Here is a 25,342-nt window from a genome sequence, read left to right on the forward strand (position 1 = left end):
AGGCAAAAACATCTTTACATGCCCTAGTTTCTTATTTCCTACCTTCACCGGATATGTCATTCATCTTCTCGTTCATTCAGTAGTAGTTCTAAAATAGCCTATTCATTTTCAGATTAAACCATTCATTCTCTTTTGTTTTTTGGCTTGTAAGACCAGTGGCTACTGTGCCTCCTATTCCCCCAGCCAGACCAGCCACTGGTCTTGGCGCATCCCATTTGTAGTTCTTTCTCCAGGAAGCAGTGATGTAATTCAGCTCCACTTACTGTATTAGGTGGACTGGGACTCTCAGACATATTCAACATGTATAAGCCTAGTGTATCCACCCACATTCACTACAAATCCTTGTGGTTGATGGGAACTGTAGTTTCCTTTAGAGATGAGGATATGACATCCTTGCTGTTACACTTCCTCCTTGGCAGAGCAGATGCTGTTATCTTTTGAATTACAGACTTTTCTCCTTAATGGTAAGGATTTCTAAATTTTTATTAACTGTCTAGTGTTTTGTGTAGGGGGGTGTACTAAAGAGTGATTTTTTATTTTTTATTTAAATCTTGAATTGCCACCAAATGGCTAAAAATGAGACTACAAGATTTTTATATGCAAAACTGTATTATTCATATTTGTTTGACTGTAAAAAAATAAATAAAAAATTATGTAAAAACGTTACTTTTGAACCCTGTACATATAACACAAAGAAAAAAACTGCTATTTGTTTCATTAAAATCCACTGCCAAAATCCAGTTTTTCTTGGATGAAAAGCGATCAAAAATCATACACTTCTTCAAACTGCTCCCCTATTAGTAAGAAGAAACAGCGGAGCGCTGCCTAAGCGGATGACTCTGTATGAAATTATAATATACAGTCTTCTGAATTTGAACTTCTCACCTTGAAAGTTGGTTGATAAAAGAACGACGTCTGTACAAGAAATAACATCTGGATGAATTGAATAGAATCACAAGGATGATCATTGTATTCAGCAAGAGTGATTGGCACAACGCAGATGGGTATGGAGAACAATACATTTTATATTTAGCAGGAACACATTTAGGTACTGGGCCTTTCTGGGTTTCCTGAAACACATAAAACATTACCAAGACTAATGTTTGCTTTTCATATTAGCGGTGGAGTGTGGTGCTCTCTGAAGAGCGATCCGCATTTGCAGAGCATTTGACAGGTGGTGAAAGGTATTATATTGCCTTCTCACCACCTGATTTAACCCTATAATGCCACACTACCATGCCGCAAACATGTGTATTGCACGCAGTTACAGCATGGCCCTATTGAACTCAATGGGCAAGTTTGACAATCAGTGTTGCTTGTCAGTCTCTGAGCCCCAAGCTAAAAATGCTTTGGCCACGGTATGTGTACAGCCCTGTCTGTTTGTATTGTAGCAGTTTGGTTGGGCGGCTGGTGTCAGTAAAAATGCAGCTCGTCCACACCCCCCCCCCCCCCAAACTAGACATCTTAAATAGACCTTACTGCTGGTACTGATGTATGACTTTTGTCAGCCACAATCAAATGAGAATGCTCAGATTCAGCAGACTTTAACCACTTGACCACTGGGCACTTAAACACCCTTAATAACCAGACCAATTTTCAGCTTTCAGTGCTCTCACAATTTGAATGACAATTACTCGGTAATGCAACACTGTACCCATCTGAAATTTTCGTCCTTTTTTTCCCACAAATAGAGCTTTCTTTTGGTGGTATTTGATCACCTCTGCGTTTTTTATTTTTTGTGCTATTAATGAAAAAATACCGAAAATTTTGTAAAAAAAAGCATTTTTCTTCATTTCTATTAAAAAATTTTGCAAATAAGTAATTTTTCTTCATAAATTTGGCCAAAAATGTATACTGCTAAATGTCTTTAGTAAAAATAACCCAAATTAGTGGATATTATTTATTCTGCGTGAAAGTTATAGGGTCTACAAGCTATGGTGCCAATCACTGAAAATGTATCAATTTGATCACAGCTGATGTACTGACAGTCTATCTCATTTCTGGAGACCCTAACAAGCCAGTAATGTACAAAAACCCCCCAAATGACCCCTTTTTGGAAAGTAGACATTCCAAGGTATTTAGTACGTGGCACGGTTAGTTTTTTGAAGTTGTAATTTTTTCCCACAATTCTTTGCAAAATAAAGATTTTTTTTATTTTAATTTTTTTTCACACCAAATTGTCATTTTACCAGGCTATTTCTCTCACACGGCATATACATTCCACAAATGAAACCCCAAAATACATTCTGCTGCTCCTCCTGAGTACGGTGATACCACATGTGTTAGACTTTTACACAGCCTGGCCACATACACAAGTCCAACATTGAAGTAGCAACTTCAGGCGTTCTAGGAGCATAAATTACACATCTAATACCTCAACCACCTAGAAGCTTGTAGGCTTCTTCACTAGTAAAATATTTTTTTGCTATTCTTGTGGCTGGTGAGGCTGCACTGCAGAGCACTGTCGTGGCACAGGCGGCACAGGTGGGCACTGATGGACACAGGCGGCACAGGTGGGCACTGATGGGCACAGGTGGGCACTGATGGACACAGGCGCCACTGATGGACACAGGCGGCACTGATGGGGCACTGCAGTGGCACAGGTGGCACTGATGGGCGCAGGTGGCACTGATGGGCGCAGGTGGCACTGATGGGCACAGGTGGCACTGATGGGCACTATAGTGACTTTGGTGGCACTGGTGTGGCTCTGGTGGCACTGATTAGCACACAGGCGGCACTGGTGGGCACAGGCGGCACTGGTGGGCACAGGCGGCACTGGTGGGCACAGGCGGCACTGGTGGGCACAGACGGCACTGATGTGGCACTGCAGTGGCGCAGATGAGCACTGATGGGCACATATGGCACTGATGGGCACAGGTGGCACTGATGGGCACAGGTGGCACTGCTGGGCACAGGTGGCACTGGTGTGGCACTGGTGTGGCACTGGTATGGCACTGGTATGCACTGTAGTGGCACTGGTATGCACTGGGGTGGCACTGGGGTGGCTCTGCTGGCACAGAGGTGGCACAGAGGTGGCACAGAGGTGGCACAGAGGTGGCACAGAGGTGGCAAAGGTGGCACAGGTCGCACAGGTGGCACAGATGTGGCACAGGTGATAGATGGCACTGGTCTGGCACTGTTCTGGCACTGTTCTGGCACTGTTGTGGCACTATTTGGGCACTGCTGGGCACTGCTGGGCACTCACGGTTATGTTTTAGTTTCACTGGAATGTTCTCCTCTCCTCTCACGCTGCATCGGTGTGAGGAGAGGAGACTGATGACCTTAGCTTGACCCGGCAAGCCGAATTGTTTACATTTGTGATCGCTCCGTCATTGGACGGAGCGATCACGTGGTAAAGGACCGCTGCCATTGGTCCTTTACCGCGATCCGTGTTGCGCTGGGTCCCGTGAACTCGGCGAGCACGGATGTTCCGGCGTGCGCGCCCCAGGGGGCGCGCACGAACGATTCTCCGGGAGGCCGTTAATTAACGGCCTCTCAGAGATAGCAAACCGACCTATAGCCGTTAATCGGCTATAGGCCGGTTATTAAGTGGTTAATATATAATGGTATGTAACAGTGATAACTGTAAAGAAGAAGTACAACCAAAACTTGTGCAGTTTGTTTTGCACTCCTGTGACAAACTTTCAGCAGACAGCGGGCTCCCAGGTGTCTTCTATACAGGTAAGGAGCTGAGATTAGGAGAACTCTCTTTAAGGGAGTGCTCTTAATCTCAGTTTGTTACCTCTATAAAAGATAGGTGTCTACAGAAGCAATCAGATTCCAATCTCTCCACCTTGGTCAAGACCAAAGAGCTGTCCAAGGATGTCAGGGACAAGATTGTAGACCTACACAAGGGTGGAATGAGCTACAAGACCATCACCAAGCAGCTTGGTGAGAGGGTGAGAGTTGGTGCGATTGATGAAATGTAAGAAACACAAAACAACTGTCAATCTCCCTCGGTCTGGGGCTCCATGCAAGATCTCATCTCTTGGAGTTTCAATGATCATGAGAACGGTGAGGAATCAGCCCAGAACTACACGGGAGAATCTTGTCATTGATCTCAAGGCATCTGGGACCATAGTCACCTAGACAACAATTGGTAACACACTACACCGTGAAGGACTGAAATCCTGCAGCGCCCACATGTACAAGCCTGTCTGAAGTTTGCTAAAGAACAGCTGAATGATTCAGAGGAGAAGTGGGTGAAAGTGTTATGCTTAGATGAGACCAAAATCAAGCTCTTTGGCATCAACGCTGTTTGCCATGTTTGGAGGAGGAGGAATGCTCCTTATGACCCCAAGAACGGCATCCCCACCGCCAAACATGGAGGTGAATACATTATGCTTTGGGGGTGTTTTTCTGCTAAGGGGACAGGGCCACTTAAATGCATCAAATGGATGCCCCTTCCCTCAGCCAGGGCATTGAAAATATGGGATGGGTATTCCAGTATGACAATGACCCAAAACACACAGCCAAGGCAACAAAGGAGTGGCTCAAGAAAAAGCTAATTAAGGTCCTGGAGTGGCCTAGCCAGTCTCTAAACCTTAATCTTATAGAAAATATGTGGAGGGAGTTGACGGCGAGGAGTTGAAGGCTCGAGTTACCAAATGTCAGCCTCAAAACCTTAATGACTTGGAGAGGATCTGCAAAGAGGAGTGGGACAAAATCCCTCTTGAGATGTGTGCAAACCTGGTGGCCAACTACAAGAAACAAAACAAAATAGATTACCGCGCACACATACAAAAATTACATTTAAATCCCGCAAGAATATTTAAAACACCTGAACATATTCAAAAATTTGGGGATATGGTTACACCATATGGCCATAAAGTGCTAAGCCCACTACTGCGTCACAGTACCCCATTATCAGTGGGTCCTACACTATTCATAGAATGAAAGGTCCTGCATACCAACCATGGGAGACAAACTCCTCTTTATGGGAGATCTATAAAGATTCCTCCTATAACACAAGTGGACACTAATGCCGTGTATACACGACTGGACTTTCCGGCAGAAAAGGCCCGATGGATTTCTGACGGACTTTCGACGGAGTTATGATGGACTTCCAAACGAACTGACTTGCCCACACACGAACGTACCAAAGTCAATTCGTTTTGAACGTGATGACGTACGACGGGACTAGAAAAGGAAGTTCAATAGCCAGTAGCCAATAGCTGCCCTTTGGTCCATCGGACCAGCATACAGACAAACGGTTTTCCCAATAGAAATTGATTCCATCAGACAGATTTGAAACATGTTCTATTTCTAGGTCCATCAGAATTTTTGAAGAAAAAAGTCAGATGAAGCCCACACACGATCGTAATATGACCTTTTCTGACGGAAAGTTTGGTCGTGTGTACTTGGCATAAGAGGCAATGAAGGGGGGGTGGGGTGCTCCGGCCCAAGGGATCTGGTCAGGACTACCAGAAACGTCTGACCACCAAGTACTAAGTCATGTTTTGCGAAGGAGTCAAATACTTTTTTTATTCATTAAAATGCAAATTAATTTATAACTTTTTTTAAATGCTTTTTCTGGCTATTTCTAGTAGGATAGTTGTTATCCTGTCTCTCACTGTTAAAATAAACCTACCATTAAAATTATATACTGATTATTTCCTTGTCAGTGGACAAACGTACAAAATCTGATCAAATACTTTCTTCTCTCATTGTAAATGTGGGCCGATTGCAGTGCAAATTCTAAAAGAGTCCTGTGCGTTTTTCAGTCCTGTTCAGGTGCGATTGCAGTTTCAAATTCGCACCTGAATCACTGAATGGAAACCACACGGGACACTGCACCAAAACCGGATGCGCATATATGTGAATCCAACCTTAGTAAATCACCCATTGTTGTGTAAATACAGACTTATCACATCAGGTATTTAGCTCATAGCAAAGGTTTTTCCTCTCCATTTCATTTAATGCTAGCTATTTCAGGCCTGGTACTCAGTTACTTGAGTGAAACCAAGTGGCTATAATCATCAGTGATGGAACAAATGTCTCGGGATTGATACACCTTTACAGGAACCATAGATGGAGTGATGATCAGAGCAGAACCCCCCTCCTCCCCATCCTTCCTGATTAAAGTAAGGCAGCATCACTGATCACAATGCCTATCTTTGATCTCAGAACATTAGAAGTCTGTATAGAATAAGATGTGCTGGGGATGAGGGGAGGGGGGAAATATCATAGAGTTATAATTGTAAAATAGTGAACAGCTTATTTATACATCCATTGAGGTATAAGGTCATATGATATTTTCTTCAAATCATAAATTACAATCATGTTTTATTTAAAAGCTGAGCTACACAAATGGATTCAGCTCTGTTTTCATTAATACATAATGAAATATACTATTTGAAATGCAAGCAGTGTAAGAACCTGAATTTGACTTGCAATCCCTCATACATCAAAGCTCAGACTACAAGGTGGAGGTGTGAGGTGTTGTGGTACTTATGTGCTAACAAAAGGCATGCTGATAGGAGGAGAGAGCAGAATGACAACTCATTTGTCTTTTACTTCTCCTTTCACAGTCCAATCACAGGGTGGGGAGGGACTAAACCTTTAAATGTTACATAAAGTGTTACTAAACCCAGGACCCTGCATTCAATATATCTGGTCTCCCACAGTACACAGAACATGGAAATGCAATTATTTTAGTAAATATAAACTGCTTAAAACCTTTTCTCATCAGCAGTATATAGCAGTCTTTTGACTTCTATCAGTGTCTGGGCGAGAACTGGTTAAAGCTTGTAGGAGGAGATTTCTGACTATTCTATGAGGCTGTACGACCCCTGGCCCGCTGTGTGGACAGTGCTGATTGGCCCTGTGCTGATCACATGCACTCTACCAAGAAAAAAAAAAACCTCTCTGGTAATACACACCAAACTATGCATGTTTGATAAAGAAAAATTATAAATACTGCGCTGTGAAAAAAATGTGCGCAACCTAGCAGCCTACACTGCTATAGACGAACAGCAACAAAAATGGATATAAAGAAAAAAGTGTGGCGCTTAAATATTAAATATAAACACGTGTAAATATAGTTACATATATCATAAATATAAATCTTAAGTGAAAAACAAATCCACTTAAAAAAAATACAATATTGACACCATGATAAGGGAGGAGGCTTACCAGATAGAAATAGAAAGCCAGCATAGCATGATACCTTTTCATGAGTTTGCAGATGATGACTGTGTAGTCGAAACGTGTTGGGTGGACCCCCTTACAGACATCGCTTTATTGCCTAACACGATCGACTGAAATGTGAGTGTTAATTTTTTATATTCTTTTAATAAAAACGCATGAAACAGTATCACATGCTATGCTGGCTTTCTATTTGCATGGTTTATGATCTATGATACCAAGCTTCTACCTCCCGCTTGATGTATGGATACCTATGGTGGTTACAATCGATGATTTGATGGTTCGATGTTGTTTTGAGGACGAGATATAGGACCTGTCATCTCCATTGGGTTGACCATAACCAACAAGTTTTTTGACTTGGGTGGCGTAAGCCTCACCAGGTCAACACTATCTGGTAAGCCTCCTTCCTTATCACGATGGTGGTGTCATCTTCCTAGATCACCAGCTCCACTTTGGACTTTGTTTCTATTGTGCACTTGGGAGAGTGTTTTGCATAATCACCGAAGAAACAACAATAGACTTTTGTTTGTCTTTTCTGTTTTCGTTCACTTTTTGTTCTCGGTGGATTTATTTATTTTTCAATATTGTGTATTTTTTTAAGTGGATTTGTTTTTCACTTAAGATTTATATTTATGATACATGCAATTATGTTTACACGTGTTTATATTTAATATTTAACTTAAGCGCCACACTTTTTTCTTTATAAACTATGCATGTTCAGCCTGACTCCATAGACTCTGTGTTATCGGGAAAGTATAAGGGGACAGTGGAAGAAAGGGAGGATCAGATAAGCCAGGATCAAACAGCCCTTTTACACAATGCGAAGAATTAACCTCTTAGGTTCCATGGTGAGTATAACAAGCATGCTTTACTGATTTTACTGTAGTGGGTTTAGGAAGACTTTAACTACAGCAGAGAAAAATTAGGTCCCCTGCACTGCCAGATATGGATGTTCTACATGACAGGTCTGTGTAAATCTCATAATTGGATGGACAGAAATACAATTACAGTTTCTATATATCTAGTTTGTCTGTTTATTTAGCTTGTTTACCTGACAGACCAGTTTAATTTAGAAAATCCACTTGGTGCAAAGGGATAACATTTTCAGTGAGAAACTATTTTCGCTTATTTTTGTAACATTTACTTTAACCACTTGCTGACCGGGCCATAGCCGAAAGACGGGTGCAGCGAGGTCGGCTTATTTTGGAAGGGCGTCCATGGAGTCCTTCCAGAATTTTGCTCCCATGCGCCACCGGGAATATCCGTGACCCAGCCATCCCATCCATATTCAGCCATCCCATCCACACACAGCCATACCCACCCAGCCATACTCAGCCATTCCCACTCAGCCATTCCCATCCATACTCAGCCCTACCCAGCCATCCACATTCATGGCTCAGCCATGCTTGGCCAGCCCCATCCACGGCTCATTCATGCCACTACAGTGCCACTACAGTGCCTCAAAGTGTAATAGGTAGTCAAATTAGATTTGAAATGTATGCCCATAGAACGCCTAATGGTGCTAACCTGAATGTTGGGTCACTGTATGTGGCTAGGCTGTTTAAAAGTCTCACACATGTGGTATCGCCATACTAAGGAGGAGTAGCAGACAATGTTTTTGGTTGTAATTTTTGCCATGTACATGCTATGTGTTAGAAATATTGTATAAAGGGACAAAAATATGTGTATTCATTTGCTTTCCACATTTTCCTAAAACTTGTAGAAAAAAATGACATGTTGAAAAGACTCTACATGCCTCAGATTATACGTTTGGGTGTTTTCTTTCCATAATCGGGTAATTTTTTGGCCGTTTTTATTGTCCTGGGGCTCCAGGGCCTTCAAAAGTGCAAGAGGTAGTTAAGAAATTAGATATGTAATTTATGCTCCTAGAACGCCTGAAGGTGCTCCCTGCATGTTGGGCCTCTGTTTGTGGCCACAGTGTGTAAAAGTCTCACAAATGTGGTATCGCCATACTCAGATGAAGTGGTCAAATGTATTTTGGGGTGTAATTTGTGGTATGCATAACCTGATAATGACAATTTTGTAAAAAAAATCTTGATATTGCAAAGAATTGTGGGAAAAAATTACAACTTCAAAAAACTCAACATGCCTTTTTCTAAATACCTTTGAATGTATACTTTTCAAAAAGGGGTCATTTGGGGGTTATTTGTACTGTCCTGGCTTGTTAGGGGATCAAATGAGCTAGGCCATAACTTTCACAAAGGCCGACCAAGTAATATACACCGATTTGGATTCTTTTTTTTTACCAAAGATATGTAGCAGTATAAAGTTTGGCCAAAATGTGTTATGAAAAATTACAAATTTGCTAAATGTTATAACAGAAACAAAGAAAAACATTTTTTTACAGAATTTGTCAGTCTTTTTTTATTTATAGAGCAAAAAATAAAAAACCCAGCAGTGATTAAATTCCACCAAAAGAAAGCTCTATTTGTGTGGAAAAAAAGGACAAAAATGTCATATGGGTACAGTGTTGCATGACTGAGTAATTGTCATTCAAAGTGTGAGAGCACCTAAAGCTGAAAATTGGTCTGGTTAAAACTATTTTTAAACCCTCCCCTTCCTCAAAAATAAAATAAAAATTAAATTCACTTTGGGGCCTACAGTATGTATAGGGGAGAGCAGTATCAATTCTTTATTGTAAGGCCTCTGTCACACAGATGGACCGTTCAGGTCCGCTTGTCAGTTTTTTAGGTGGCCCTGAATGGACGCTCCATAGACCTATATGGAGCGACGGATGTCAACGGTGACATGTCCGCTGACATCCAACCCGCTCCGATCCAAAAAAGTGTGACGGAGGAAAACATTATTTTTCCATCCGTCTGCGGATTGGATGAAAACAGACTCTGCGGCCCATCTTTATCCGATCTCCCATAGAGGAGAGCGGCACTCTGACAGGTCGGTCCCTGCACAGTGTGCAGAGACCGACCTGTCATCTGCCTACTCAATGGGGATCGATGGAGCAATCCCCCGCTGAGCAAAGCGGAACCCGTACACAGACACATCCGTGTGAAAGGGCCTTAATGCTGGTCACACTCATTTTCTAAAAGGCGGTGTCATAATGATCCTTCCCACAAGGTTGTGGGAATGCTGAGGATACCAATTCTCAGGAGGAGATGTTCTTGCACATTGCTGGAACATCTTCTTGTGAGATTTGGGACCCCTGGCATTCCCAGGATCTCACAATAGGGACTGTGACCCCACACTTGCCAAGGCACCGTTGGACAAAGTGATTTTTTTACAAACATATAATGTTGCGCTGTTTTTAAATTACTTCATTAGCCTTACATTTTGGTTCAAGTTTCAATTTTAGGGGCGTTAATCTTTGCCTTAAGTAGGATTTTAAAAGTTGCCTAACAGAAGCCATGGTATGCCAAAAATGATACAGCAGGCATCTCCAGACGTCTGCTGCTCTATTAAGATTTTACATACAGTGAGTATAGGAAAATTACCCCCCCCCCCCTTAAAAGAATCCCATTATGTTGCTTTGCATCCAGAAATGAAAACAGACACAATTTTTGTTTTATCCAGCTGTATTTACTCAGTACAACTTATAACATCCAAGTGAAAGATATAACACCAACATGTCAGAAAATAAATACAATTCAAAAACAGAATCACTGAGTTGGAAAAAGGATAACGTCCTTGTGTCAGTATTTTGTTGAACCACCTTATGCTTTAATTACAGCCTTTAGTCTGTTGTGATATGTCTCTACTAACTTTGCCAATCCAGACTTTGCAATATTTACCCACTATTCTTTGCAGAACTGCTCAAGTTCAGTTAAATTTGATGGTGGCCATTTGTGGACTGCAGTCTTCAAGTCATCCCATAGGATTTCAATGGGGTTTAATTCTGGGCTCTGACTAGGCCATGCAAGGACATTCACCTTTTTCCCCTTTAACCACTGTGTGGTCATTTTTGCGGTGTGCTTTGGGTCATTGCCATGTTGGAAGGTAACCCTTTTTTTCATTGACAACTTTCTGGCAGAGGGCAACAGATTTTCCTGAGAATTTGAGGGTATTTTGCCCCATCTATTTTTCCTTCTATCCTGAAAAGCGCTTCAGCACCTGCTGAAGAGAAACACCTCCATAACCACATAGTACCACCTCCATGCTTTAGTATAGGAATAGTGTTATTGGGATAGTGAGCTGTATTGGATTTCCACCAGACATATCGTTTGGTGTTGAGGCCAAATAATAAAATTTTAGCTAATCTGACCATAACACCTTTTTCCATGTGGCCTCAGAATCTTTAAGGTGCGTTTTGACAAAGCTCAGTCGTGACTGCATGTGGCCTTTCTTGAGGAGTGTCTTTTTTTCTTGCAACCATCCCATACAAGCCACATTTATGGAGAATTTGTGATATTGTTGCATGCACACAATGACTACTCTTTGTCATATATTCCTGCAACTGCTTCAGAGTTGGTGTAGGCCACTTGGTAGCCTCTTTCACCAGTTTCCTCCTGGCTCTTTCATTCAGTTTGGAGTGATGTCCTGATCCAGGGAGGGTCTGTGTTGTACCAAATACCCCCCCCTTCTTAATAATAGACTTCTAGGGATTGATAAAGCCTTTCAAATGTTTTGTATCCATTTCCCGGCTTGTGCCTGGCCACAACTTTATCTTGATCTTTTGACAGTGCCTTCCCACCCATAGTTGATTGTTTGCTACAGTTACACTACCCAGGAACTGAAATGCTCCATGAAAGCTCTTTTCATGCTGAGCTATTCAAAATCACCACAGCTGATCACAGTTGAGGGTCAAATTGCTTTGTGTGATATTAAGAAGGTGATTAGCTACGCCTGATTGAGTTTACAAGTCATTTTTAAGATTCTGTTTTTTATTTTAATTTTTTTCTGACATTTTGGTGTTATATCTTTCACTTAAACGTTCTACTTAGTAAATACAGCTGGATAAAACAAAAACTGTGCCTGACTTTCAAAGCAACACAATATGATTATTTTAAAGGAGGGTGATTCTTTTCTATACTCATTGTAGATTGCCTACAAAGCCCAGGGTGCCCTGTTATTCAGTTTTAGCCATGTGCCCTGTCCAAGCATCTGGCCCACCTCCTCCTGCACTCTACAATTGACCAATGAGGCTTCCCACTGTGATGGGCCAATAGCAAAGAGTAGAAGGGAGCACAACCAGGTTACCTGGTTGAATATTGAACACAATAGTATCCCATGGTTTGGAAGCATGCAGGAGGTACTTTTTTTGCCAATGGTAACAATGTAGTACAGTGTACCTTAGATGCAAAACTTTCTTGCAAAATAGACTGCTCCTTTAAGAAATATTTCACTTGATTTATGTCTAAGCTATTATATGTTGCTGAAATCTTCACTGTATCCCATTTAGGTCATTCAGTGGAGAGCACACCAGGAGGAAGCCGCTAGATTAGAATCTGCCATCGCTGCCAGGAGGCGACAAGAAGAAGAGCAAGGAGAAAAACAAAGAAAAGAGAAAGAGAAGCTGCAGAGAGCAGATGAAAAGGAAAAAGTACAAACATTCTAACAATTTGCATAAGATATTTAAAAGCTTAACGAGAACACCTAGATGCATTCTAATTACCCGTCTGTTTCTGCTGCCCATAGATTGGATAAGTGTGTTTACACATCATTCTAGGAAAGCTTTTTTTTTTCTATCCAGCTAAAGCCATTAATAGCTCAGAGAAACTAAATCTTACCATGCTGCATTGTGCTGTGAGTGTAGCACTGCCTGAATGATTCTGGAAATGTAGGTTTTTCTAACAGTACTAGAGAGACTGTGGGAATGCTTGGAGTGCTGCAGTCAAGTACCCTGCACTGCAGTACATTCTCGTCACAAGTCAGCAACTCTGTGCAAAGTAAACTTTGCCGCACAGCCATCTCCCTTCTTTTGCTGTTGTAACAAAATACTTATCAAACCTGCAGTCTTAAAGAGAACCAGCCATGACTCGGCTAACTAGAACTGTGCATGCTTACTTTTTAAAGATGTATAGGTATCCCTTATTTAGATTTGTATCTCTGGGAAAAGCATATTCATTAGATCTGTGGAATAAATGCACATTTCCCTATTTTGTCTGTTTAAAAAATCTGCAATTACAGCAAAATACCTGTTGATCTGCCAGAAATTCATTGAGCTCCTAAAGTACTGTAATTGACAAAGCTGCATCTGCTGCACTGAAAACCTTCAGATCTGCCTAAGTTTACCCTTCCGGACTACAGAACACCACCCTGAAATGAAAAGAGGGGGGTGTCCTGTAGTCCCAACAGAGGAGAACTCAGTGTCAATGCTGACAAGGCTGCTTAGGAATTCAGTGCAGCATAGGCACTTGACCAGGGTAGATTAGAGCTCACCTCCATACTTGACCTCTTACCCAAAACTGCACACAACTACACCTTCCTATAACCCCTAGGAAAAATCACACTATTAGCAATTGGAGTTAAATGGCTGAATCGGCCTTTTATTAAACATAAGCTTATAAATTACAAAACATAACAATAAACCTATCAATTCAGTTAATGTGCGGTTCGTTTAGTTCCGAATTAATATTCAGACAAATTTTTCATTATTCGAAGATTCGGATATATCTGAATACCCAATTACAGTATAAACAATGTTTACCGAATGCTCCGAATACCGAAACAAAATTTGTCTGAATTTCCGAAATTCAAATTTAAATTCTATTCAAATTTTACTTCGAATTCGAACTGTAAACATATTTCTGAAATCAAAGACTGTGTGTGTTATTAGTGTACCATATCAAAATCATGCTGTTTTTGTGAAGCCAAAGGTGATTTAAAGAATCATTGTAATCATTTGATGAAGATTTTTCTTTTGTTTTTTCACTTTGCCACATTCGAAATGAAAAAAAATATAACATTTTCGTTTTGACCGATTCCAAATTTATCGATTTGAACGTTTTGAAACGAAAAAAGTCAGCAAATTCAAAGAAGAAAAAAAAAGGCAAAACAAATTCCGAATACGAATCCCGAATACGAATTGAAAAAATCCACCAAATTTAACTAAACAAAATAACTATATTAAGGAATCTAAATGAAACCAATTTTTTCATCATGCATATGTCTACAGGTAACAATGGTTGCAGGTCCTTGACGGTACCATAAAGTAAACTTGGTGCCTGTGGCACCAGTTAGCTACAGTAAGTTATGACCCCAGCCACCAAACACCACCTCTGGGACTAATCCAGCTTACCTCAGACACCCAGCGGTCTTACCATTACCTGGTCACTATGAATTAACCACTTTCAGACCGGAGCAATTTGCTGGTCAAAGATCAGACCACTTTTTGCGATTCGGCACTGCGTCACTTTAACTGACAATTGCGTTGTCGTGCGACGTGGCTCCCAAACAAAATTGATGTCCTTTTTTTCCCACAAATAGAGCTTTCTTTTGGTGGTATTTGATCACCCCTGCAGTTTTTATTTTTTGCGCTATAAACAAAAATAGAGCGACAATTTTTAAAAAAACGCATTATTTTTTACTTTTTGTTATAATAAATATCCCCCAAAAATATATAAAAAAACATTTTTTTCCCTCAGTTTAGGCCGATACGTATTCTTCTACATATTTTTGGTAAAAAAAATCGCAATAAGCGATTATTGATTGGTTTGCGCAAAAGTTATAGCGTTTACAAAATAGGGATAGTTTTATAGCATTTTTATTAATAATTTTTTATTATTTTTTTTTACTAGTAATGGCGACGATCAGCGATTTTTATTGTGACTGCGACATTGTGGGGGACCCATCGGACATTTTTGACACATTTTTGGGACCATTGTCATTTATACAGTAATCACTGCTATATAAATGCAGTGATTCCTGTGTAAATGACACTGGCAGTGAAGGGGTTAACCAGTGGGTGGCAGTGTAGGGGTTAAGTGTTCCTAGGGGCGTGTTACTAACTGTGGGGGGGTTGGGCTTTCATTTAGTGAACACTGATCTCTGCTCCAATCACATGGAGCAGAGATCAGCGTCACTAGTTGCTAGGCAGAATGGAGAAATGTTGTTTACAACGGCACTTCTCCATTAGGCCGCTCCGTGAGACGATCGCGGGGATGCCCGCGGTGATCGAGTCCGCGGGTCCCGCGACCGGACTCACGGGGGTCCCGACCAGCGCGGGAGCGCGCCGGCGGCGGCGCACTCCTGATGGCAGGGCGGCAAATTTAAAGGGACGTACATGTACGCCCATTTGCCTGCCCATGCCATTCTGTCGACGTACATTGTCGTGCACTGGTCGGCAAGTGGTTAAACTGTACCAACTACGCCATACCGAAAGATGTGTCCCCAATGTTTTACCAATAACATCAGGTTTAGATCCCCGTCAAGAACCCCAAACCGCAAAAGAAGTATAACAGTACTACCTGAAAAAAATAGGGCCAGAGGGAGTAACGTTCTTCTGATGATTTCTTCTCTGCAAGTGAAACCACTCCCACCTATCACTATACTCTCCTGCTCCTCCCAATCACATCATCTACTTCGACCTAACAGGTAAGCATCAGTACTGACCACATCACTTAAAGCGCAGTTCCACCTGTTTTTTAGTCTATTAAAATTCAGCAGCTACAAAAAGTGTAGCTGCTGACTTTTAATAAACAGACACTTACCTGCCCCACGGTACAGCGATGCAGGCGCCCAGAGCCTCGCTCCTTGCCCTGTCCTGTCCACGGCACTGTCATAGCAACTGTAGGCACCCGGCCATGATAGAGTATGGCTTCACGGCTGGGCGCGCACTGCACGCACTCTGCTATTGGCCAGTGAATCTTCTGGGACCTGTGACGTGTCCCAGAAGATTGCTAGCAGAGAGGGGCCGCCTAGGGTGAGAGGAGTAGCAACCTAGGCGGCTGAGAAGAGGAAGAAGGAAGTGGGACAGGAAGTCCCACTAAAAAGAAATTACCCACTCCCCCCCAAAAAAAAATGACATACCAAATGTGGCATGTAAGGGGGCGAGGGGTGCTTAAAGCAGAAGTTCCACTTTTGGGTGGAACTCCGCTTTAATATAATTAACCCCTTCTCCTGGTTCCCCTTCCACTCAGTCATGTATGCCCTCTGTTTATTTTGGTCCTTCTCAGCTCTGGGCATACCTGTGTGGTAAGCTCACTACAGTAAGTTAAGAGTGCACTGGCTTTTTAGCAGAATCAACAGCAATTGTTCTGGAACTGCAGCGATTTTAATGAGACTAAATATGGGAAATGTGCAGGTATTGAAAATATGTACTGCAAGTGTTTCTTTTTTTAAATTTTAACCAGACATACACTTTAACATGAACCTGTGCTTGTAAAGGCTCCTTTTTTCTTATAAAAATAACAAACCTGTTATACTTACCTGCTCTGTTACAGTGGATTTGCACAGAGCAGCCCATCCTCCTCTTTTCGGGTCCCTCTTCTGTGCTCCTGGCACCTTCCTCCTGTTCAGTGCCCCCACAGCAAGCAGCTTGCTATGGGGGCACCTGAGCGGAGTCACAGCTCCATCTTTTCATTCAGACACAGAGACCGAGATGGCCCCTCTCCCTCTCTCCCTGATTGACTAGCTGACTTTGGCTGAGACGCTACTGTCAATTAATCAGAAAGGAGAATCTCGGATGGCTGAGACATTTGTGGACATCGCTGGACAGAGTGGGATCTCAGGTAAGTGTTAGGGGTGTTGAGGGTGGCTGGTACACACATAAGGCTTTTTATCTTAATGCATAGAATGCATTAAGATAAAATACCTTCTGACATTACAACTTCTTTAAGGGGAATACAAAGCAGCTGGTTCACCTAAGTTCCCCAATCCCTGAAGCACATACTTACTGCTCTAATCAGCTGCTAGAAGTAAGAAACGCAGCCCTGTGTGAGCTCCAATTAGATATTTAGTTGGCATTTACTGATTGGCTCCCTGACTCCATATCACAACACTGGGCCAAAAACCAACACTGCCACATGTAAAAAGTCAAATGCTCTTCCATACCTGGACGTAAACAAGTATTTTCTTTGCTTTCAGCAAGAGGTGAGTATAACTTGTGTTTTTTTTGTTTTTTTTTATGACTTTGACTGCCTTATCGCCAAATGGAGCTTATATGTCTCATAAAAAACCCAGTATTTCTGAAATATAAAAAAAAAAAAAAAGATTTATGCACACTCAGAAACTGAAAGTGTAGCAAGTGCCAGATTTCTAGAAACCTCTTTTGAACCCGACATTCAAGAACAGGAGTTGAGGCTTCATTACAAAACTCAAATTTCATGCTAATTCTAAAAAATGTTGAGCCATGGGTGCTATGGATGCCTCTATTAGCTCCACAAGCTCGACAAAAGATTTTATTTCAAAATGAGTGAACGATTTTTGCAGCACACACATGGAATGTAGCATGGAACACGTTCAGACAAATGGTTGACTAACACTTAAAGGGTGCATTCACACCTGCAGATCCACCCTGCCTCTGATTACATGAAAGAACCCTAGCGGGAGCTCCTGCGCTTAGCTGCAGGAGGCAGCCCCATTAAAAGCAATGGGAGGCATCCTGTTCCTGCAACTAATCACAGCTACTCACATGTAATCACTCATGCACAGAACACACATGTGAGTGGCAGCAATTAGCGGCGGAAGCCAGCAGCCTCCCATTGCTTTCAATGGGACAGTCTCCCCCACAGGGGTTTTTCGTAACTATTCAGAGGCAGAGTACATTCGCAGGTGTGCACGTACCCTAAAATGTGTGTAGCGGTACCCCCGTAGGGGCAGCTGAAAATTATGGCCCACCTGTCACCCTGACCAGCTCGGCATTCACTTCCCAGTCATTTTTGACTTTTGAATAAACAGTCCATGTGATTGTTTTGTATTTTTATTGAGGTATTTGAACTTGGATAGGGATGGGAATATATTAGATGCCCAATAGAACGAACAATATGTTGATTGTAATTCAATCAGTTGGGACAATTATATACACTTTACAGCTCCAGTTTCCTCCAGCACAACACTTGTTTGCAGACTGTTACTCTCTCTTTCTCTCTCTCGCTCCAGCACATCACTTAACTCCAGGCATAGCTAGCATGTGGTTAGGCCCAACCCTGACTCAGCCAGGCCTTAGTAATGGCCATTTGCAAGCAGGGACTGCGGGCCCCCCTTGATGTAACAAAATTTTTTATAGGAACTCTTTAGTGCTAGCTGTCCTGTGGTGGACTACTGCTCCCAGTAAGCCCTCTTCAGGCCCTGCCAACCCTCCTGGCTGCAGCTGCCCGACTCCACTGACATCCCAGACTGCACACTCCCAGTCCTCTCAGGTGTGCCTCCCCAGTCCTCTCAGGTGTGCCTCCCCAGTCCTCTCAGGTGTGCCTCCCCAGTCCTCTCAGGTGTGCCTCCCCAGTCCTCTCAGGTGTGCCTCCCCAGTCCTCTCAGGTGTGCCTCCCCAGTCCTCCCAGGTGTGCCTCCCCAGTCCTCCTGACTGTGCCTGTCAGTCACTCACCCTCCTGGCCACACGCACACACCGATGGTTCCCTCCTAAAGACTTGCCGGGCAGTACTAACTCCTGCTGTCCTCTCTGACTCCTTGCTGCGCCCCCTATCCAGACCCTTCATGCGTTCTTGAAGGGATCCTTCCCAGGCCCAGAAAGGAGAGTGCCCTCAAAGGCCCCGACAGCCTAGCACTCCATCCTCAGTTCTCTCCAGCTGGGCTGACCCTGGGTATATCAAGGAGGCCTGCCCCCTGTCAATCCTAGATGGGGATTTGTCAGGGCTCCCTGAGACAGCTCAGACAGCTCCACCTCTCTTCCCCTCCTCTCTTCCAGAATCCTCTAGAAGCCAGAAGGAGGTAACTGAGAAGTGATGTTATTTGTGAGCCACCAGCCTACTCTGAGGAACTCAAATCAAAACAAACAGGCCTAGCTTCCAGCTATGCCTGCCTAAATTCACCCATACTCACTAAAAATCTACCTCTAGCACCTAGGCAGAGGGTGCTACATGTGCACGCACTGCAGCATAATCCTCTGGATTGTCCAAACCTTATCTATGCTGAGGAGCATTTGGGTGAAAAGGAGATGAAGCTGGTATCAAACACAACTCCTGTCAGGGGAAGCATTAGCGATTAGATACTGTACATTTCCAAATTAGTTGACTGCTATTTCATCAACAGTTTTGTGACTTTGGTCTCGATAGACATGAAATTGTTGACAAGACTTGCTACAAAAAGTTTTGTTTTGGATGCACTGTTACTGTTACCGCCAGTTCCCAAATAAATAACAGGTCCCCTGAAACCCCTCCTCTTCCCTAGTCATGTGACTGCCAATCCTCATTCCCTGAGGACTTCAGGAGCCCACCAGCATTCATGGGGATGGAGCTGATGTGTAAAAAGTACTAACTGTCAGGGGAGAGAGGAATAAGGTAAGTATTCCTCTACTTTATACCCCCTAGACTAAACAAGCATTAAACTGGATAAGGGGGGCATGCAAAATGTCTTTAAAGGCTGACCAAAGTTCTGCTTTAATTAATTAAATTGTTGTTAAATCCTCATTAATACATTTATTATGTATCACTATACCTTATATCCTTCTATTGTTGCTCTTCCTTTTATCTCTGCAGCATGTGTCTGCACTTTAATTTTCAGAAAAAGTCTATTATACTGCTATATCTTCCTATAGGGTGGCTCTGCTGATATGCAGGATGTCCCTGTAGCTACACTGACATGCACACTCAGACAGAACTAAGAAGGTTTGGGAATTCACATATGGGCAATTTGACCACATACTACACTAGGGGAGATTCAACAACACAGGTCTGACTCAGCCCTAACTACTCCACTTGTATACAGCCCACAGCCTCCACAGAACTCTCTCCCCCTGCAACATGTGCATGAATGGTAGATTATAAACCCTTCACTCACCTTTCCACTGGTTTCCAGTAACAACAACCCACAACGGTTATTATTATTATTATTCACGATTTATATAGCGCCAACAGTTTACGCAGCGCTTTATAATGTATAGGGGGGACAACACAATTACAGTACAATACAAAAGGTACAGGAGGGCCCTGCTCGTAGAGCTTACATTCTAAAGGAAGGGCTGGTGGTGGTACAAAAGATAATAGCTGCAGAGAATGATTTGATGGGGGTGGCTCGGGGACAGTTAGGGGGGTGTGGGATAGGCTTCCCTGAATAAATGAGTTTTCAGGGAACTCCTAAAGGTGGACAGGGTAGGGGCTGATCGGACAGACTGGGGCAGGGAGTTCCAGAGGATGGGAGAGGCTCTGGAGAAGTCTTGAAGGCGAGCATGAGAGGAGGTAACAAGGGAGCTAGAAAGCAGGAGGTCCTGGGAGGAGCGGAGGGGACGATTTGGGCAATATCTGCATATGAGGTTGGTGATGTAGATGGGGGCGATGTTGTGGATGGCTTTGTATGTTATGGTTAGCATTTTGAATTTTACGCGGTGGGGTAGGGGAAGCCAGTGAAGGGATTGGCAGAGAGGGGCAGCAGTCACGGAACGATTAGTGAGGTGTATTAGTCTAGCAGCAGCATTCATAATACCTCTAATACCCCTAAGTCAAGGCAGAAAATAATCAAGGAGTGAACGAGTTGCTTTGTGGTGTCATTAGTCAGGAAGGGTCAAATTATGGAGATGTTGCAGAGGTGAAGGCGGCAGGAACAATGAAGGAGGTGAAGGAGGGAACACTTCCGCGGGAGGCCTTGTGTCTTCTCTGTGGTAACAGGATAGGGCTTGGAGAGTCTGTTAAACACCTGAAGCCCCTGTAAAAAGAGGGCCCAGGTCCCTTGGCGCGTGCTAAATGGAGGGATCTTTTCACTGACAAAAGGGTGACATTGTCCCCTGGCTACCACCAGATCCAACCGACCAGGTTTACACCACTTTAATTCTCATGCGGATCCAGCGTCTCACTGTGTGTGTCGTACACAAAATTAAAGGTGCTTTGACCTAACTGTGTGCTGTCTCAACTCACACTTTCATAGATAACAGGAATCCATTGAGTGACCGTAATTCAGCCAGAGGCTCAGTGCAACTCCATTTTATTAAATGCTTGAGGTATTAAATATATAACAGTCTTTGGCAAGTAATAATGTCCATATGATAAATCCTTTCCAAGTCAGAAGTGTACCTGTGCCATTACCCGGTATCAGAGGTGCTCATCCTGGGGTTAGAAGAATTTGTCTTGGCCTCACACTACACAACCTTTATTCCAGGCATTTACTCCCATCTATCTTCGCCCTATGCTAGGCGCCACCGAAACCTTTTATAGGGTCCTGCCCGAAAGAAAATTAATTCACCTCACTTTTTGGGAGGATTAAGAAGAACTCTACCTTAACCACTTAGCCCCTGGATATTTTACCCCTTCATATCCAAGCCATTTTTTGCTTTTTATTTTTCATGTTTTTTTGTTTTGTTTTTTACTATGTAAAAATATATATGTAAGCCGACACACACTCCACTAGGGGGCCTGCTACAACACAGGGCTGATTCAAGCATAACTATTCCACCCGCATATGGGCCGCAGCCCACTCAGAATTCTCTTTCGGCAACATGTGCATGAATAGTGGGTTATAAACCCTTCACTCCCCATTCTCCTGATCACCATTAACAAGGACTCGCAATAGTTGGGAACACCTTCTGCATAAGGCCTTACGTCTTCTTCCTGGTTACAGGATAAGGCTTCAATAGTCCGCTGAACACCTGAGGGTCATGTGAGGTGTCCTCCGTGTGTATATGTTTAAAAGTACTCACAAACATAATACAATAGCAAAAGATCTACCACTGCATGATAGTCCTGTAAAGCTGGTAGCACAGGGGTGATTTTATTTGCAAAATCGGATGTAAGTCAGCATTAAAATTTTTAGTAAACACCACAATTTTTTTTTTAGCTCATTGAATTTAATGAGAGGACAATATTAATTGCATGTTGTAGTATAATCAGGCTGCTTTATGTCATGTCATTTTTTGGGACTTTTTTTTTCAACTTAAGGCCTTGCAGAACACAGACAACAATTTCAACCTTAACATTTTGTTTGGGAATGCTCTTCTTAAAATGGTTTTCACACAGAGACTTTGCACCTTCGTGTTAATGCAGACTTTACATTAAACCTCAAGGTCTGTATTCTTGCTGGAATCAAAGAGTAGCAGATCTCAATCTGGCCTGGGCAGAAATGCTAAATGCTATGTACATGCTAGGCATGGACAATTGACAGGCTGACTTCCTTGATTGGCAACGTCTAGATGTTTTTAGAGTTCTAGAGTTTTTCAGACTCTGTTGCAGGTGGGGGGAACCTGACATAGACCTTCTGATGTCCAGGTTGAACAAAAGCCTGCACATGTTTGTAGCCAGGTTCAGGGATTCTTGAGCCTTCACAGTGGATGATCTAGTGATTCCATGGGTTTTATTTCAGCCCGAACTACACTTTTTCCCAACCAAAGCTTTTCCCTTGTCTGCCCTGCAGAATGCAGGGCAGTCCAGTGATCATATTGCACCATACTGGCCCAGGCATATTCTTTGTGAGCCCTGGCATATTCTTGGCATATTCTGGCATATTCTTTGTGAGCCCTAAGGGGCCATCTAGATCTTCTTTCGCAAAGGGCTAGTCCAACAGCCTTATATGCTTCTTGGTCACTGTGCTGTTGAGGCCCAGGTCCTGAGAGACAGAGGCTATTGGTTTCAGTCTTCCCTATGCTCCTGAGGGCTAGAAAGTTGACGTCTCGTAAAGTCTACGATCAAACCTGGAATGTTTGCTTTGTGTAGTGTGAAACTAGGCCCTTGTACACACGTTCGGACATTCCGACTGAAAATGTCCGATCGGACCGTGTTATCGGATAATCCGACCGTGTGTGGGCTCCATCGGACTGTTTCCGTCGGAATATCCGACCAATAAATTTTAGAGCTGGGCTATAAAATTTTCTGACAACATGATCCGATCGGACTTTGTCCGATCGTTTGTAGAGAATTCCGATCGGAAAAAGTGCCACGCATGCTCAGATCAAATTACGAGACCAAAGCTATTGGCTACTAGCCTGAACGTAGTCCCGTCATAACGAAATAACGTCATCACGTTACGAATGATCGGATATTCTGACAACTTTGTCTGACCGTATGTATGCAACACCAGTTTCGGACAAAATCCGACAGATTTTATTGTCGCAATGTCCGACCGCGTGTACAAGGGCTAAGAAGTTCTATCGTAGGAAGGATCAACATTTGGCCATTAGCACTATCAAAGGAAAATTCTCTATATTTAAAGAACACTTGCCCATTAGGGATTTCCCCTCTTCTGATTTCACTACCAAGGTTGCCTTCCTTGTTGCTATTAGCTCTGTGAGACAGGTCTCTGAACTATTGGCCTTGTCCTGTAAAGAGCCTTTCCTAGTGTTACACAGGGATATGGTCGTCTTAAGGTTTAGAGCCTCCTTTATTCCCAAGATGGTTTCCTTCTTCCACCTTGACCAGTACATTGACCCCCCCCCCCCCCCCCCCCATATCCTGCTTCTGTAAGTTGTCTGTATGTGGTATAAGCTGTGTGAGTCTACCTTTCAGCTACAACTTCCCTCTTTGTCTTTCGCAAAGGTTTTCGTAGAGGGTTCTCTGCTTTCTGCTCCACTGTTGCTAGGCCTATAATTTAAAGGATAGTGTTCCACTTTTCCCTGTTAGGGCACACTCAACCAGATCTGTTAGTTGCCTCGTGTTTTTTTTTTTGTTTTTTACCATCAAGCATAATAGAGCATTATGCTGTACAAGCTGAAACCATTAGTTCACTTTGAATTAAGATAACCTTATTTAGACATATAAACAAAGCTGATTTAGCAAGTCAGTGAGCCTGCATGTATTAAAATTGATTTATGGCTTAGAAAATAATTTTTTATCATGATAATTATTTAGGAAGAATTTTGATTCTGGCTAGCTTTACAGATAATGTTCATTCTTTAGATAAAATTGAATTCCTGATGTGATGCTAATTTCAGTTGTATATTTTGCAGAAAACAGCGTGAAGTACATTTTCTGCAAAAGAATGCAACTTTGTTCCATGAATCTCCTTTTGCTCATAGCTTGTTTATTATTGAGCTGCAGTTGTATTGTCTGTCTCCTGGCCACCTTTGCTTTTATCAGTATTGAATGACCCTAAATTACTTCTAAATAGGAACCTCGACAATCATCTGTAAAAATACATTGTGAATGCTTGTGACAGATTTTACAAGTATAATTCCCACTTTAGAAGCATTTTCTATTTTACTGCTTGACCCAATCTCCAACCTCCTGTGTAATTCAGCAGGATTATTTGCAAGCGATGGCTCCATTACCAGACAATGGTTTGGTGGTGTTTACTGTGCCGTTTACTGCATTTCAGCATGATTTTTTACAATCCTACTATGCTGTCTAAAAATCGTTTATTTTACAATAATGCTGCAGTCTTTCAAACACAGTTTAGACTGACAGAAGGAAGCAGACACCTATAGGCAATACTTTGGTTTTCTTCACTAGAAGCCCAAACGCAGAGCCCTTTCACACTGCCAGCGCTCGGGCGTCAGCGTTAAAGCGCCGCTGATTTTAGCGATGTTTTACCATTGTTTTTGCAGCGCATTTCGGGGGCTCTTTTGACCCCCGCTAGTGGCCAAATAAAGGCTTAAAAATGCCCGCAAAGCAATGGGCAGGGGTGCTTTAGGAGTGGTGTATACACTGCTACTAAAGTTCCTCAAAGAAGCTGGACTTTTTTTGACGTCCTGCCAGCGCAGTGCACTCTGGCTTTCACACTGGGATTGCAGATGAGGCTTTTTTTAGACGCTTTACAGGTACTATTTTTAAGCGCTAAAAAGCCTGAAAAACGACTCCAGTGTGAAAGGGGTCTAAAGCCAAACTCAAAGCAAACAGCTAAATAAACGCACAGGTGAAATAAATACACGTGACTTCACCTGTGAAAGTATTTGACAGGTCTGGGCGGAAAGGGGACCTGACTTTCATTTTGCTGCCTAATAAAGAAGCAGCAGACTGATGAGCTCCCCTGCTTTCCCCTCCTATGAGCATACTCCTTGTTAGTGGCGCCTTCCCTCTGGCTTGAACATCACTAGTTCATCTTTGCAGATCCGTAAGGTAAGGCTTGATTCACACCTATGCATTTTTAGTGCTTTTTGCATTTTGCATATTTGCACTTCAGGACATTTAACACCTATGGAATACATCCTGTAGAGCAAATCTGCAAAATGCAAAAAGCATTAAAATGCATA

The 25,342-nt window shown here is 42.7% G+C and overlaps 1 protein-coding gene across 1 annotated transcript in view; it reads left to right on the plus strand.

Annotated features, from left to right (window-relative positions):
• CCDC148 (coiled-coil domain containing 148) overlaps positions 1–25,342 on the plus strand; it is a 416,154-nt gene that overhangs the window by 351,203 nt on the left and 39,609 nt on the right. The window contains exon 11 of the mRNA XM_077447650.1: positions 12,521–12,661. Coding sequence (XP_077303776.1) covers positions 12,521–12,661 — 141 coding nt within the window. The remainder of the gene's footprint in view (positions 1–12,520; positions 12,662–25,342) is intronic.

Source organism: Lithobates pipiens, unplaced genomic scaffold, assembly GCF_037356315.1.
Source record: "Lithobates pipiens isolate NorthernLeopardFrog02 unplaced genomic scaffold, aLitPip1_a1.2 Scaffold_22, whole genome shotgun sequence".
NCBI classification, from domain to species: domain Eukaryota; kingdom Metazoa; phylum Chordata; class Amphibia; order Anura; family Ranidae; genus Lithobates; species Lithobates pipiens.